Below are 15,728 nucleotides of genomic sequence, written 5' to 3' on the forward strand. Positions count from 1 at the left end.
ACATTACTTTGCTCTAATTTCAAGTCATTTGTATACTGTTCTCTCCAACAAAATATTACTGATCCTCAGGTTAACCTTGTAGGAGGATCAGAAACTAACAGATGAAGAAACTGGTAACACTATTATGACAATAACAACTACTAACAATACTGACAATCACGGCAACAGGTACTGAATACTCAGCTCACCTGTCATGTACTAAGCACTGAACAAATACTAAGTCAGATAACGTCACCATTTTACAGTCGAAGAACTGAAGGCAAAGGGAGGCTAAATAACTGGCCCAAACGCATACAGCATTCAGATGACGTAGCGTTAGAAAAAGTACAAACCAACGACGACAAAAAAAAGTCAGACTAACCAATATGCTCATTCCTAGTTTGGTGCGTTTCCCCCCCAAATTCTGAATTTAAGAAAGTAGGAAACGTGTACTTATTCTTCCTATCTTTGGGAAACCTCTATTTGTTGAGTAAAAATATATGTTTGATGAAACAGAACAATTATCAATTAGTGTTGTAGCAGAATAATGCTCTTCCTCACCACCCCCAAAGATTCACGTCATAATCCCTGATATCTGTGAATATGTCACCTTAAAAGCAAAGGGGATTTTAGAGGGTAAATGGAACTAAGACGGATCTAATCACTTCAAAATAGGAAAATTATTCTGGATTATCCAAGAGGTCTAAAACAATCACAAGGATCACGAAGAAGGAGAATCAGAGACATGGCAGTGTGTGAGCAACCTGGTCTGCTGTTGCTGGCTTTGAAGATAAAGGGGTCAGGAGCCCAGGAAAGTCAAGGGCTTCTAGAAGCTGGGAAGGACAAGAAAATGGATTCTTCCAGGAAGCAGCACAGCCCAGCAAACACCTTGATTCTAGCCTAGTCAGAAACATTTCAGACTTCCAAACTCCAGAGCTGTAGATAATAAATGTGTTGTCTTAAGCCACTGTTTGTGGCAATTATTACAGCAGCAACAAAAATTAATGCATCTAGTTAGTAATTGGACAATGTAGGCAACTCATCCAAGCTTGCAAATTTTTTTTCTTTCTCCCTTCCTCTCTCCCTCCTTCCCTCCCTCCCTGTATAGTAAAATGAAACATTGCCCTTGTTATCATTTATATGAACGTGGAAATTTTTATCCACATATGGAAAACATACTGACATAAAACTCCAGGTCAAATTAGGAATAAAATTCATTTTGACACACCCTAGCAAGTTCCTTCTGAAGACAAACGTCAGCCTGATTAATGAATATACAGTTGAGTTAAAACTAAAATTAGTTCTTTTTCAAATTGCAATAGACCTTTCAAATTGCAGACCAAGATTAAATTACTGTTTTTCCAAAGTGATTCTAACATCAATCATTTATCTCAATCTCTCCCCATGATATTGTTTGGCATATCCTAAGCTTTCAATTTACATAGCTACGTGAAGATAGGGAGGTTACTCCAGGAACTCTATGATTTAGTTGAGAAAGTCAGATACATAGTATTTAAGTGTGCTCATTCCCCTTTACTTCCAACTTTTTCCAGCCCACTAAATAAATCTACCTACTAAATAAATCAGATCCTAGAAGCTCTCCTTCTTGTTACAGAAATTCTAATTCAGGATCTGAATGTATTATACACCCAAGCATATACTGACACAGATAAAATGAAGCAGAAATGAGACTGGACTTTAGAGAGGCGAAGTGGATCTAATTCCTGGTCTGCTATCGATAGCTGTGTATATTTTGTGAAAAATCACATAATTAGAGACTCAGTTTGCAAAATGAAGATAGTATACACATCTCCCTAAGTACTGAGGAGTAAATGAATTAATGCGAATGACTATACTTTGTCAAAGGGTACAGGTCACACCAGCATGTTATTAATTTCATTATTTTGATTAGTTGTGATGCTTTATTTTTATGTCCTAAATTTTAATATGTAATACATTTCCCACATTTATTTTTCATTTTATTTTCCTTCTTGTGATCTCATATTATTTTCACTTAAATACCTCTGAAAGACCTACTAAATTACTTTTATTACATTGGATTAAATATTATTCAGTATTACATAAAATGTTCAACATTAACTTTTATATAGTCATGTAGAGAGAGGTAAATGATAAACAATAACATTTAGAAGGTCTTTACAGTAAGTAATATGAGAGGAAGAGTGTCATTTCATTAACATGTCATACTGAAGTAATGCCTTTATGTGTGTTAGAATAACAATAACTTCTTACATTTATTGACCACTTACTATGTGTCAGACAGCATGCTTTACAGGGGTCAGCTCACATTAATTCAATGAAAATCCAGTGAGGTATAAATTGATCATGATTACACTTCTAGAAAGCAGTGGAGCTGTAATGCCAGAGGAAATGTTCTAAATCACTACACCTTGAATCCCTCCAGTAATTATACTTCTGCCTGTTCTTCTCAGAACCTAACTCCTCCTTCCCATTTGACCCTTCAAAACAGGTAAGTTGACATCAAACTGAACATATTTGTATTCAGTGAAAGGTTATCATTGTCCAGAATTTATTTTGTTGAATGATTGTCTGATAGCTAGCTTTTAGCGGGCTGAAGTTAAAAATTACTCTCAGCATTTTCTGTCGTAACAATAACTGAAAAATAATTGTGAAATAGCCAAATTTGTCAAATTGCAGGTAAAATCTATAGCAATGAAAGAGGATGGGGACATGATTTATTTATTTGACTTAGAACTTCATTTGTACATTTCTCTTTATTTTCCTATTGCTTCTTTAAACAGATTTGGCTAATGATATTTTTATCGTTTAAAGAACAGCGATTTTCATCATAACCTCTGGAAGGCACGGCCATTCTTACCACTTTGAAATAATAACTGGTGCTCTTTCTTGTCTGAATTTTTGTTTGATTTATGAGTAATATAAGTAACTATAGACTTCGTATGTTTTGTGAAATGCTCATGACTTTTGAGTATTTACAATAAGGTTATTCAATCATAAAACACATATGACTTAAGTAATATTAACATTATTTATAAGAAAACAATATATAATTCCTTAATCTTCAAACGGACTGGCCAGAACCTCATAAAATCTGAGCATTTTATTATTTTTTTCAAAACATTTGTTTGAGAAACATCTTTCTCCACTGCACCATTCTTATTCAAATAGAGCTGAAATGTGTGGCCACTATTATAAGGCCAAAAAAAAAAAAAAAAGAAATAAGAGTCAAACAGATTAAAAACAAAGAGATAAAACTGTCTCTGTTTGCATAAGAGATGATTATCAACATAGAAAATCCCCCAAATCTGCAAAAAAATCCCTATAACTACTAAGTGAGTTCACTAAAGTCACAGGATGTAAGGATACAAGATTAATACATGAAAAATCAATTAAATGTTATATATTAACAATGAACTTATAAAGTCAAAAGTTATAAACACTGTACACACTTTAAGTACTTCAAAGAAAACTAAGAAATGAAACCATGTCTAGGCTATGTCTGCTCTAAGTGACAAAATGTTCATGCAGAACGTTAAAGAAAGTATCTAAGAAAGGCTAAACAGATGAATAGATAACATTTCATGGACTGGAAGACTCAATATAGTAAAGATGTCAGTTCTCCTAAAATTTATATGTTGGTTTAATGCAATTCCTATAAAATCTAAGCAAGTTTTTCTTTTTTTATGTATAGAAATAAATATTTTGAAGTGATTATTATTTCTACATCCTCTATGCTCTAGGGACTATGCCTTTATACACGTCAGAATATTTATCCCAGATAAATGCAATTTATGTTTATAGAAAAAGCTGTACACAAATGTTCATAATAGCTCTATTCATAATAGCCAAAACCTACACAACTCAGATGTTCTTCAGCAGTGTACTGTTAAATTCACTGTGGTACATTCATACCATAGGATGCTACTCATTAACAAAAAGAAGAAACTATTGATACAAATGACAACTTGAATGACTCTCCAGTGAATTATGCTGAGTAAGAAGAAAATAAACAATTCCAAAAGGTTGCTACTGAATGATTTTATGTATAAAACATTCTTACCATGAGAAAAGTATAGAATTGGAGAATATGTAAGTGATTTACAGGGGTTAAGAGGGTAGGTGTGGTTTCCAAAGGGCAACAAGGGTTGCCTGTGGTGATGGAACTGTCTGTATCTTGACTATCAATGTCAATACCCCGGTTGTGATATTATACTACAATTTTGAAGATGTCACCATTGTGAGAAATTGGGTAAATCTTGTATGTAATTTCTCTGTATCATTTCTTACAACTGCATGTGAATTTATAATTATTTCAAAATAAAAGTTTATAGTTAATGTTCCCTCTAAAAGTCAGAATTTTGGGACTTCCACTTGAGTACTTACCTTGACATTTAAGCCTATTCAAAACTTGTTTCTGAGGACAGTTTTAATCTTGTCAAAAGTGCTCTCCAGCCTACCTCTGAGCATGAATGAGAGGGTTAAGAGAATTAGAATTATCTAATTAGGTCAGAGAAATCAGGATTGGGACTCTAATTCAGCAATAAAATGAAATATATACTACAGAGTAAGGTGACCAGAAATTTCACACTTCCACTGAGGAGGAGAACAATCGGAGAAATGAAATGGACTCAAGCTGCAGGGTCCTCTTTCAATTCATACCACAGAAGGCCCGTGTTTTATTCACTCAACAGAGACTGCAGTCTTCCATTGTTAGCAATCCAACTACAATAAAACCTCCTTTGGGTTTTATCAATTTGGCAACTGATACTCAAGAGGAATAGGCCAAGCGACCAAACAGTCATTGATTAATCTGGAGTCTCTGAGATTTACCATTACATTAAAGCCACATCATCAGAAAGCTACAAACCTACACTATGTAATTATATTTCCCTCTATCAAGGTCTTCACAGAATTGAAATTTATTATTGGATACTTGATTTTTTTTTCAATTTTTAATAAAATAATTTACCATGCCCTATGGATTGAATTTTGTCCCCTCAAAAAATGTGTAGAAGCTATAACCCACGATATAATGGTATTTGGAGATAGGGCCTTTGGAAGATAATTAGATTCAGATGAGACCTGATGGTGGGGCCCTCATGGTAGGATTAGTGTCCTTATAAGAGGCTGAGATACCAGGACTCGCTCTCCCTTTGCATTGTGAGGACACGGTGAGAATGCCACTTTCTGCAAGCCAGGAAGAATGCTCTCAGAACTCAACCATGCTGTCATCTTGATCTTGGACTTCCAGCCTCCAGAACTGTGAGAAAAATTCATTTCTACTCTTCAAGCCACCCAGTCTATGATATTTCATTATAGCAGCCTGAGCTAAGACACATGTGGGGAATGGTATCTGTGGTTTATTAATGATGTTCAAATTTATATTTTATTGTTTGAAACAATGTCAACCTTGAAGAAAAGTCATGAGTATACTTTAAAAAACAAACAAACAAACAGACAAACTCTTGTATATCCTTGGCCCAGGGACCCCATTCAAGTTTTGATAAATGTGACTGGCTTTGAAACATGTCCACAAATTCTTTAACACTTCTTTTGTAAAATGATGGATTGAAGCTGTTTTAGAAAATTTGGTAGTGTCCTGTTGAGACTCTCTCTCTCTCTCTCTGAAAACTTTATCTTTAAAACCCAGGCACCATGAAATGTGGAAGCTGAGGCTCTTGGAAGTGCCACATGCAGGTAGTCTAGCAGACAGCCCTATCTAAAGTCTCTGATGACAGGTATCCTTAACTTTCAGGCATGTGAGCGAGCAAGACTTCATAGGATACTAGCCTCCAGACTTAAAAAAATTTCAGTCATCACCAAGTGAAGAGCCCAGCTTTCTTCACTAAGCCCTACCAAATTGCAGGTGTTGAGCAAAATAAATGTTTGTTTTAAAACCACTGAGTTTTTAGATAATTACACAAAAAATAGATAACTGGTACCCCATTTGTCCTGATAATATAGCTTGTAGGCAAAGGATGCAATCTAGAATGACACTGTATACCTAGTAGGCAAGTATCTCCAGTTTCCAAAAGTTCCTCAGTTTTCCCTTGATTTCATGACCATAATATTATATAAAATATCTCTCAATTTCAATGTGTGCTGTATCACATGATTATACCGAGGCTATGAATTTTTGTTTGGAATAACTTGGAAATGATCTTCTCTTCTTGTTGCCACCTATCAGGTGTTACATGATGTCTCTTAGGATTAGTGATGTTTACTTTCACTATTTGAGTAAGAGGGTCACAAGCCAGAGTTTATCACTGTGAAGTTACTTTTCCCCTTTTAAAACTAATGTTTTAATAAAATATGCTTTGAGGCTATCTAAAATTCAAACCTCATCCCACTTTCTCTCACTAGTTTGCCATCCATTAAAAAATTTTTTCCCATTTGTTGGCAGAAAAGGAAATAAGACAGATGCAACAGGAGAAATTGGGGAGATCTGATTCATGAGAGGGACTCAACTCAGTGTTCCTAGTGGCAGCTCACTTGGAAAACACGAAGAGGATTATGGATAGTCTCTAGGAGCAAATAACTCCTGGCTGACAGCCAGCTAGAAAATAAACAAGTTGCCAATAAGGAAATTGCAAGTAATTCTGTAGACCATAATCTATACTTCATGTATTCTTTAAACTTCATCATGATATATGAGAAATCAGGCTATTCATTTATCCAAGTACAAGATAAATTCTATTTTTGAGATATTTTGTGGATCTAGGGTCCAAAGCTATTAAAAATATTTAAGCACCAATGGAAAATTTTAAAACCAATATACAAAGATATCAATTCAATCTTCCTCCACACTTTTTATAAGGGGCTTATAAGTGATTGTCCCATTTTATGATTTTCTTCACATTTCTATTATACAATTATACTTTCAAGAAGTTCTGCTTTAACAAAAGTAGGAAGCATTTAAAGCAGAGCCCAGATAAATAATATAAGTCAAGGAGAAGACTGTCAGTAAGGTGCTTAGAGGAAGTAGCTGTTTTTTGCAAGATGTCTTAGTTCTTTATTTACATACTTCAAAACCTGTAATCAGTTTTTACCTGAAAATTTGGGTAGAGTGCAGAGTGGTACTAATCTTGAACATTGATAAAGCTTTAACTTCACTAAGTTTAAAAAACAGCTAGAGGCAGTAACCATGTGCATATACTGTTGAAGTGTTTCCTCAGTCTCGCTGGGGTGAGAGGAGAGGAGGAGGTGGAGGAGGTGGAGGAGGAGGAGGCGGCTAAGTAAATTTAAAAAAACAACTAGAAAATTGAGTTGGGTGATTTACCCAAGTCTAAGACTTCAAATGCCACACCAAACAAAATTAAGTGATTGCACATCACTTTCCTCAGCACCTGATCTAATCACATTTTCTTCAGATGCTGTTCTGACCAAGGAGCTCCGTCCTGTTGGCTGAGTGTTACCATGTTTTTAGCATTTGGACAAACTGGAGGAGCCATGGTCCTACATAATAGAAAGTTTGATCCCAAGCTGACCTCCCTCACAGTGTCCTAACTGAACAGACAAGAACAAGAACAAGGATGTAGAAGACTAACTAATAAAAACAAACCAGAAAATACTGATTTCAATCCAGATGCATAGTGTTTAATTTAAAAGACAGCTCTTTGGAAAATCCTTTCTTCTGTTGTCAAACAAGCATTGAAACTTGTCTACCTTTCCAAACATTCAATTAGAACAGAGACAAAGGAATGATACTCTTTGGCTTTCAAGCAAACACTAGGGCACAGGGTGGATGCATGATTCAGATTCACTGTTCTTTCAGATTGCCAGTTTTAATTTCTACTGCCTGATAAAAGAGATATGCTTCCTTCTCATACATTGAGCTATTTTCTACTTTCCTCTCAAAGGCAAGTCCAGCTAATGACTTTTAATTTAACATGAAAGTATCCTATAGGGCTAAAGTCTTCACTTTATAAAGTCAAATGACTTGTACTTTGTTTTCTAAGTTAATACACTACTTGGAATACAAATGAAAGTACAAATTGCAGTTGATTGATTCTGCCTGAAAGCTCTAAATTTAAGAGTCTTCTGAGTGTAAAGGTTTATATCTTTTATTTATCAACCTGGTCTCAAAAGATAATTGTATTAGGTAATATCTTGACCAATATTAGGGAATACAGAAGAAAATAAATTTGTCAAGTAGGCATATGTGAGCTGAAGTATAAAACTCTGCATATTCAGTGATATAGAGATGGCATGTTAAGGTCAAATAAGTATATTCAAATTAAGAATTAAGCAAACTATTACTGAGTAAGTCAAGTAATATTAAGAATAAAAAATTACAAATTTAAAGCATATGATTCACTGCTTATCATGATGATGGGGTAATGAGGGGTGGCAGTGTTCAGGTAACCATTTGACATTTTACTTCCATCCTCCTGCACCCTAAAATATTTAGATGTATCAGGTATATTTCTGCTACGTTCTAAGTAGAGTAAACTTAAATATCCTCCGCTACACTAGATCTACGAATAATTTTAGTCATAAATGATTTTTGTCTCAGGTAAATAGACATACTCATTTTCTAAATAAATTTATCCACGTCTGTCTCCCTGAAAGAGAAATTCATGTACAGAATACTATTGTTCTTAAAATATACATAAGAAAGGATTCATATTAATTCCCATGGATATTGCTTAAATGGAAAAATTTTGTGTCACCAATTTAAAATTCTAGAATAAGCCTCACACAGATCTCTTATCGCGTGCAACTTTGAAGTCTTGTCAGCACCACTACCTAATTTATATATGAAGTACCCTGGAGTCACTGTTTCTTTGTAGTGTTATTTGTCAAATATTCAAGCACTCCTTGAAAGTACATGTGAGCTTACTAATCAATCCCAGTGCCCTTAAATTGCACGCTACGCTATGCACAATTTTCTCGTCTAAGCATGTAAAATTCTAAATTATATTTGCCTTTGATAACTATGTTTCCCTTTATTTTAGAAGTACCACGGGAAGGAATAAAGCTACTCTAAAGTTAATATGCATCATTCTGGTAATGGAGTAAGGGCCTCTCAGGAATCTGAGAATGCGTGTGTATGTGTGTGTGTTTGTGTCTGTGGGTTTACAGGGGCTCGTCTATGAGAAACAAATGTGACTGGATACAGGGGAGGAATTCTAGTCAAGTTAAAATACTCCCTAACTTAGCATGTATTTACAGACAATGTGGAGCTTCCTGCATCGCCCTTCAGGTGAAAGCCAGGGTTACTTGTTACAGACACTCTCATTCTTTCACTCTGTGTTATGGTTCCAAGCCCTTACAAGAATATGCCTGGATTCTGTGATTATGACCTCAAATTATATCATTTTATTATTTGGGACCTTCTGAAGTCATATGGAACAGAAATATATTGTAAAACTGATTAATTTTGAGATAATTAGAAAATATAGATCAAGAGTATTATGAAGAATAAATTCAAAACTATGTGCGTATGTTTGAGACAGAGAAATATGGAAAAAGAGTCAGAGTGAGATGTGTGATAATCTATCTATAAATACACACAATATACCATGCAGAAACCACATACAACACATTCACACATACTCAGAATGGAAGAGAGAGAGAGAGAAAGAGTGAATAGGTTAGCAGAGATCACCACCCAAAGATAGGTAATTGAAAAGCACAAAAAACTTAGGTTTTTCAGGAAGCACTTTCTCCTGACTTAATAGTCTAATTAACAGTTCAAGGATGGCAGCCTGGCTACCAAGAAAAAGAGGAAATAAAGGTGAGTATCCACCCACCTCAAAGAAAAATTAAAAGAGTAAGTTAACGGTGTAGTTTTGTGAAGATAGTAATTCACTGCAACAGTTATAAGAAAAATCAAGGCAATATAAAGATCAGAGAAAGAATTCTGTGAGACCATAAAAGCTGTCAAGAACTCTAGAACTTCCCTTTGCTTATTCCTGCAATGTATCCAATGGGAACACCTAAATATGGATAAAATAATTTTTGGATAAGTGTGTAATATCCTAAAAGCTATGAGGATTATGTTGGTAACAAATCTGATAACTGGTAGGTACTACCAAGGATTAAAGATTGTTAAATATCAAAATCACATCTGCCCAATTCCCCTGAGTACATTTTTACCCTGGTTCCTGATTTTCTCACCAACTAGCAACTCAAATCTTAGCACCAAGGGCCCTAAAGTCAATTTCCTTTCTGATTTGTCTGTGTTTTTGTCAACCAAAATCCTCATGCTTTTTTAATTAAAAACATTTTTTTTGGTTCCCTGACTGCCAACTCAGGACTTAGGAAGCCAACGTTTACCCCACATACATACCTCCTTTCCTGACCATTCCAAAGAGACTAAAGAAAAAAAGAGAAATGAGGCTGATGAGCAGTCATGCGGTCCAGCCCAAACACCAGCCCAATGGTGCAGACTCGAGCTACTCAGCAGAAAACTCATGAAAGGATAAAAGGGGGCCCTGGGGGACAGTAGGATGGTGGTAGTAGGTTGTGAGCCAGACCAGTGATGCTCAGTGAGGACCCCCATTCAAAAATTCTTGCTGAATTGTATTGCTATTTAATAGCGTATCTTTATTGAAATCCACACAGGTCCTCATGTCTGGGATATTGGTGATATTAATATAATTTTTATTAATAAAAATTAAAAGCTAACCTTTATGATATCTTCATTATGTGACCAAAACTTTCTAAACACACACATGCACATGCAGGCACGTGCAAACACACACACACGTGTAATTTGAGTGCTAATGTTATCATTATCATTTCAATCATTTAGATGAAGGAAAATAGAAGGCATAATGTTTATGTAAAATGTTGAACGGTAGAGGCAGAATTCAATCCAAACAGCCCAAGAGCAGAGGCGATTTATCATACAAACTGTTCTCACATGGCTCATAGATTCCGTTTTCCTAAATAGATGTGATAGATGTCCCACAAGCTGTCCCAAAACTCAAATTTTGGGAAATGCTAAGCCAAATATATTTCATGTTTTAAATATTGGCCTTTTTAAATACTTAAAAATATTTTATCAAAATTATGTGAACTGTGGTTGTAAATCAAGTAATTCAAAAAAGATTGTGCTTAAAATAATTAAAACAGTCTTAATAAAACTCTTCCTCATCTCCAGTCCTGCTTTTAACATTCTGTTATTTTGTTTTTGCTTTTGCTTTTTAATTTCAATTGTTAGTTGACACTAATGGCCCTAATATTAGAATAATGACTTTAATAATGTCTATATAATAAGTGATCAGCATGATTTCTTGATTTATATACTTTTGAGGACAATTATGAGTCCTAAAGAACAAGAATTTAGTTTACTTATGACCTTTCCCTCTACTTCCTTCTAAAGTTGATATTTAGACTTTAGTTCTTCTTTTCCATATCTTTTACTTTTAAATAACACCTCTAAATTGTATTTGTCTCTCACATTTAGTAAGCTGTATTCATTGCTTGCACCCCACCTTTTCTTCCCCCATCCACACCCAGATTTCTCCCCCATCCCTGCCTGAGACACACAGCTTTGCTTTTTTATCACTAAGGCTAATGTCTACAGCCTCTCCTGCAACTACAGGCAGTGCCTTCCACTTGAGTACTGTTGGAAAATCAAATGATGTGATACCATGATACTGCAGGAGACTCAATTTTAGGCATGGGAAACATACATCTTAAAAAAATAGTTTATGGTTCAGTTCTATATTCTTCCAAGAATTAAACATTATTCCAAGACCTCCATCTACAGTACCTGTAACTTTCAGCTTTTCAGCCCCAATGGTAATCTCATCTTCATCTGCAGAAAACAGCACCCTGCCGTCTTCACTCGCTCTCACTTCAAATCTTTTACACTGAGCTTCCACAGCCTCAGCTCCTATGGTCAGAGGAAAGGTTTAAAGATGAATCTGGAATGCAGGAAACCATTAACATGCAGTTTTGTTTTTTTTTTAGAAAAAGAAGAGAAATGCACATATTATTTAGTTAATCTCTACAGTACATTTTATACCTAAATTAATATTTTAAAATTATCATCCTTTTCAGGAGGCTGTCTAATTTGGTGCAGGATGGCTGGGCTAGGATGGCTGAGTACACATATGACCTCTAAATTCTTGATGTAGTCCTGACAAGGTTTGTGAGTTTAGCCAGTTAAAAATTCTTTGCATATATACAAGGAGAGACGACGTCTGCTTTGTTCTTGGTTGCTGCTTGAAGGCTTGGTATTACACAGGGCATGCACTGCATGCTTAATAAGGACTTGTGGACTGAATGACTCTCCTATTTTCTCTCTGCGAGTAGAAAATTGTGCCCACACTTGCTACATCACAAGGTACTTGTAAGGCATTATTTAGTTGTGAAACTTATTCTATATTTCATAGATTTTAATATTGAAATTTGTTTGCTCTTTACCATCACTGAATGTGAATCCATTTTAGATTCAATATTGCAAATGTGGGTGTAAAATACATACATATTTTAGTGTTCTCCAGTGTATCTTCTAATCAATAATTGTCTTAATTTATTAAAATACAATATTAGATAAACATAATTACATCATGGAATTGAAAATCTATTTCCAATTTAATTTATTGAAAAATTTTGCATATTAATCCATGCACAGTCCACAATGCCAGCTCCCATATTTGGAAAACATAATTAATATGAAAGTTAGGAGAGCTTCAGCAAGAAGATCAAAGTGGCAAGGGGTGAGGAACTGCTGTTTTCATAACATTAATTTCTTTCTTTTGGCATAACATTTTGGCATATGGATCTATATCTTCCCCTCCTATTAAGATCTGGAACAGCCTTTCTCTGCTATCCACATCAGAAACTCTTGTCAGGTGCAATACAGTCCACTCAGGGAACTGGTCACATCACACTTTGTGCATGTTTCTTTTCATTTCTTTCTCTATATGCTATGGACTGAATGTTTGTGTATGCCCCTAATTCATATTGAAATTCTAACATAATGTGATGGTGTTAGGATATGTGGTCTTTGGAAGGTAATTAGGTAATGAGGGTGGAGCCTTCACGAATGGGATTAGTGCCCTTACAAATAGTCACAAATAAGTCTGCTTTCTCTGTGTGTGCAATCTGCCAAATGAGAACACAGGGGGCAGCTGGCTGTCTGCAAGCCAGGAGGTGGGTCTGCTGGTACCTTAATCTTAGACTTCCCAGCCTCTATAGCCGTGAGAAATAAAATTCTGTTGTTTAAAGCCATCCAGTCAATTTGCTACCATTTTTGTTAACTCTATGATCCCCCAGGCATTCAAAACATGAGATTGTATTTGTATTCCATAATACCTTCCAAATTTAAAATTGTGTCTTATTTCTAGTGCACACTTAGTAAAAGAATGTTCTAGAGGTGAATCAATACAAGACGTAAGCTTTCTTCCCCTTTCCTTGGTCCTCCAGCACACATCAGCCCTACTTTCAATCCTAGTCCATGGGCTTTGGTAACTTACACCTCCCCACTGTCATAGCGTCTGAGGATCACTCAGTAAGAAGAAGACATCAATTCCAAACCTTGATAACATGAAGGGAAATTTCTCTGAAAACAAGATGTATATTTTTCTTATATTCTGAAACTATATACATGTTTTCAGGTCCACACAGAAAATTTGAAAAGCCTCAACTAGGACAATGCTAAGTGCTATAAAACTGGTGTTAACTGTGCGAGCTGTCAAGCTCAAAACAGCATGAATTGTATCTTAAAGTCTGTTATCTTTTTTTTTTAAGGAAATAACTTTCCTTATGGGATTTAATGACACTATTGGAGGAACCATGAAAGCCCTACTGTTCTCGGTCACAGTCATTACACTTGATCTTGTAAACATTTCAGCAGCCTGCGTTCAGTCGATCGTGTCTCTCTTCTAACCGTGGTCCAACTTTCTGATACTGAGGTTTTAATCTCTGAAACATCATAACCCAAATGGATGATGTTCGAAAAACCATGCTTGAGGTCAGATGTGTTGATAAAAGTGATTTATGCAGTTTGAGGCTTCTGTGTTTCAATTTATCTTCAATTAAATCTGAACTGCCTGAAAGATATTATAGATACTATACACACAAAACCTTAACATGTACACTATGTTGCTTCCTTCAAATATGTTTAATTATTGGGTGAACTGATCCACAAAATGTATCACTGACTTTGATGACACTGAAGTCATACACACACACACACACACACATTATACACATACACACACCAGCAAGACTTTTCTCGGCATAATAGTTAATATTATTATATGTGAGCTAGTTTATTAACATAAACATGCTGTATGTCACAGAAACTATCAGAAATATAAGATGAGTGTCTGAATGTGGCAAAGTGAGTTGAAATCTTAATTACATTAAAATAAGCAAAAGAAAATAAGCAAATTAGAAAATATTTATGCACCTGGAATAGAAGAGCTGCATCTAGCCCATAAATAAGTGGGTGCAGAATCATCCAATTGAAAAAAGGATATATAAATTTAAACAGCAGACTACACTTTATTCCACATATTAGTATAATTACAGAAGGCAAAATTGCAAGCAATTAGCAATGCATCGATAGTAAGGAAATATTTTAAGTCAGAAAATAATTTTGAATATACAGTGCTTCTGTATATTATTTTCTGCAAATGGAAAACAATAAATGTATATAATTGGACATATACTGCATTGTTGTGAATATTTATATTTAAAGTTAATATATTAGGCTATATGAAACTGAAGTTCTTATATCTTAATACACTTTGTGTTGTCTTGTTCTGTGTTTCAGGTTTCAAGTGACCCGTCTCAAGGCCGGGTCAACTTAGGATCGAGTTGTTGAGAGGGGCAGTGATGTCTAGTTCAAGCTTATCTCAATCAAAGATGTTTCCAGAGTTGCAGGAAAGCAATATATGTCTGAATGTCTCCAGGTAAAGAGCTCTGATTTCTTAGCAAATAGATCATGAGAGAAGGGTTATCCAGGCAGCTCTATATTTTATTAGTTACCTTAAACACCAGTTTGCTAACTAAAGTATCAAGACTAAATGTTTCTTTAGGATTATCTCTGAGGAAGTTCATGTCAGCAACTTCAAAATCAAACAAAGAACAGTCAGGTAAGAAACCAGAAAGGAGGGAGATTAATCAAGATGGCAGAGTAAGAGTATGTGGAGCTCACCTCCCTCCACCAACACATCAGAAATACATCTACAGATGGAAAAACTCTCACTGAAAGTGAACGGGAAACTGGCAGAAGGACTCCTGTACAACCAAGGCTGTAAGGAAGATGCATAGGTAATTGGGTAGGAAAGGAAGAGAAACAATCCAGTTGGGATTGTGTCTCTGGGAGGGGACTCAGAGTTAGTTAGAGGGAGAATACAGAGGTGGACACCCTCACCGGGGAGCGAGAGGTGAGAACCACAGGTTGGGTGCCCAGTCCTGCAGTCCTGTGCAGGGAAGGCCATCACCTTGGCTGGCTGGAGAACCGCTGGGACAGACAGAAGGGCTGAGGGAAGCATGGACTCTGATCGTGAGGAGAGCGCACACTGGCCTGCCCTGCAGGCAGGGCTGAGAGGGCAGAGAGGGGACTGCTCTAGGAGACGCTGGGTTTCCTGTGACCACCTTGACTTGTGCCCCAGCACGAGCTGAGCAAACACTCTGGCCCCACTCATTCTACATCACAGCGTGGCCCTGGATCCGGGCAACCATTAATGGGGAGAAGACTCTGCGGCAGGCTGCAGGATCCAGAGGTGACCCGGTCCCAGGGTAGAGCCTGGTGCAGCAGTGGCGGCTCCGGCTGG

General features: G+C 36.0%; 1 protein-coding gene across 1 annotated transcript in view; it reads right to left on the reverse strand.

The window, feature by feature from the left end:
* SGCZ (sarcoglycan zeta) overlaps positions 1-15,728 on the reverse strand; it is a 454,199-nt gene that overhangs the window by 28,409 nt on the left and 410,062 nt on the right. The window contains exon 5 of the mRNA XM_072950366.1: positions 11,708-11,830. Coding sequence (XP_072806467.1) covers positions 11,708-11,830 — 123 coding nt within the window. The remainder of the gene's footprint in view (positions 1-11,707; positions 11,831-15,728) is intronic.

This window comes from Vicugna pacos, chromosome 26, assembly GCF_048564905.1.
Source record: "Vicugna pacos chromosome 26, VicPac4, whole genome shotgun sequence".
In the NCBI taxonomy this organism is placed as follows: Eukaryota; Metazoa; Chordata; class Mammalia; order Artiodactyla; family Camelidae; genus Vicugna; species Vicugna pacos.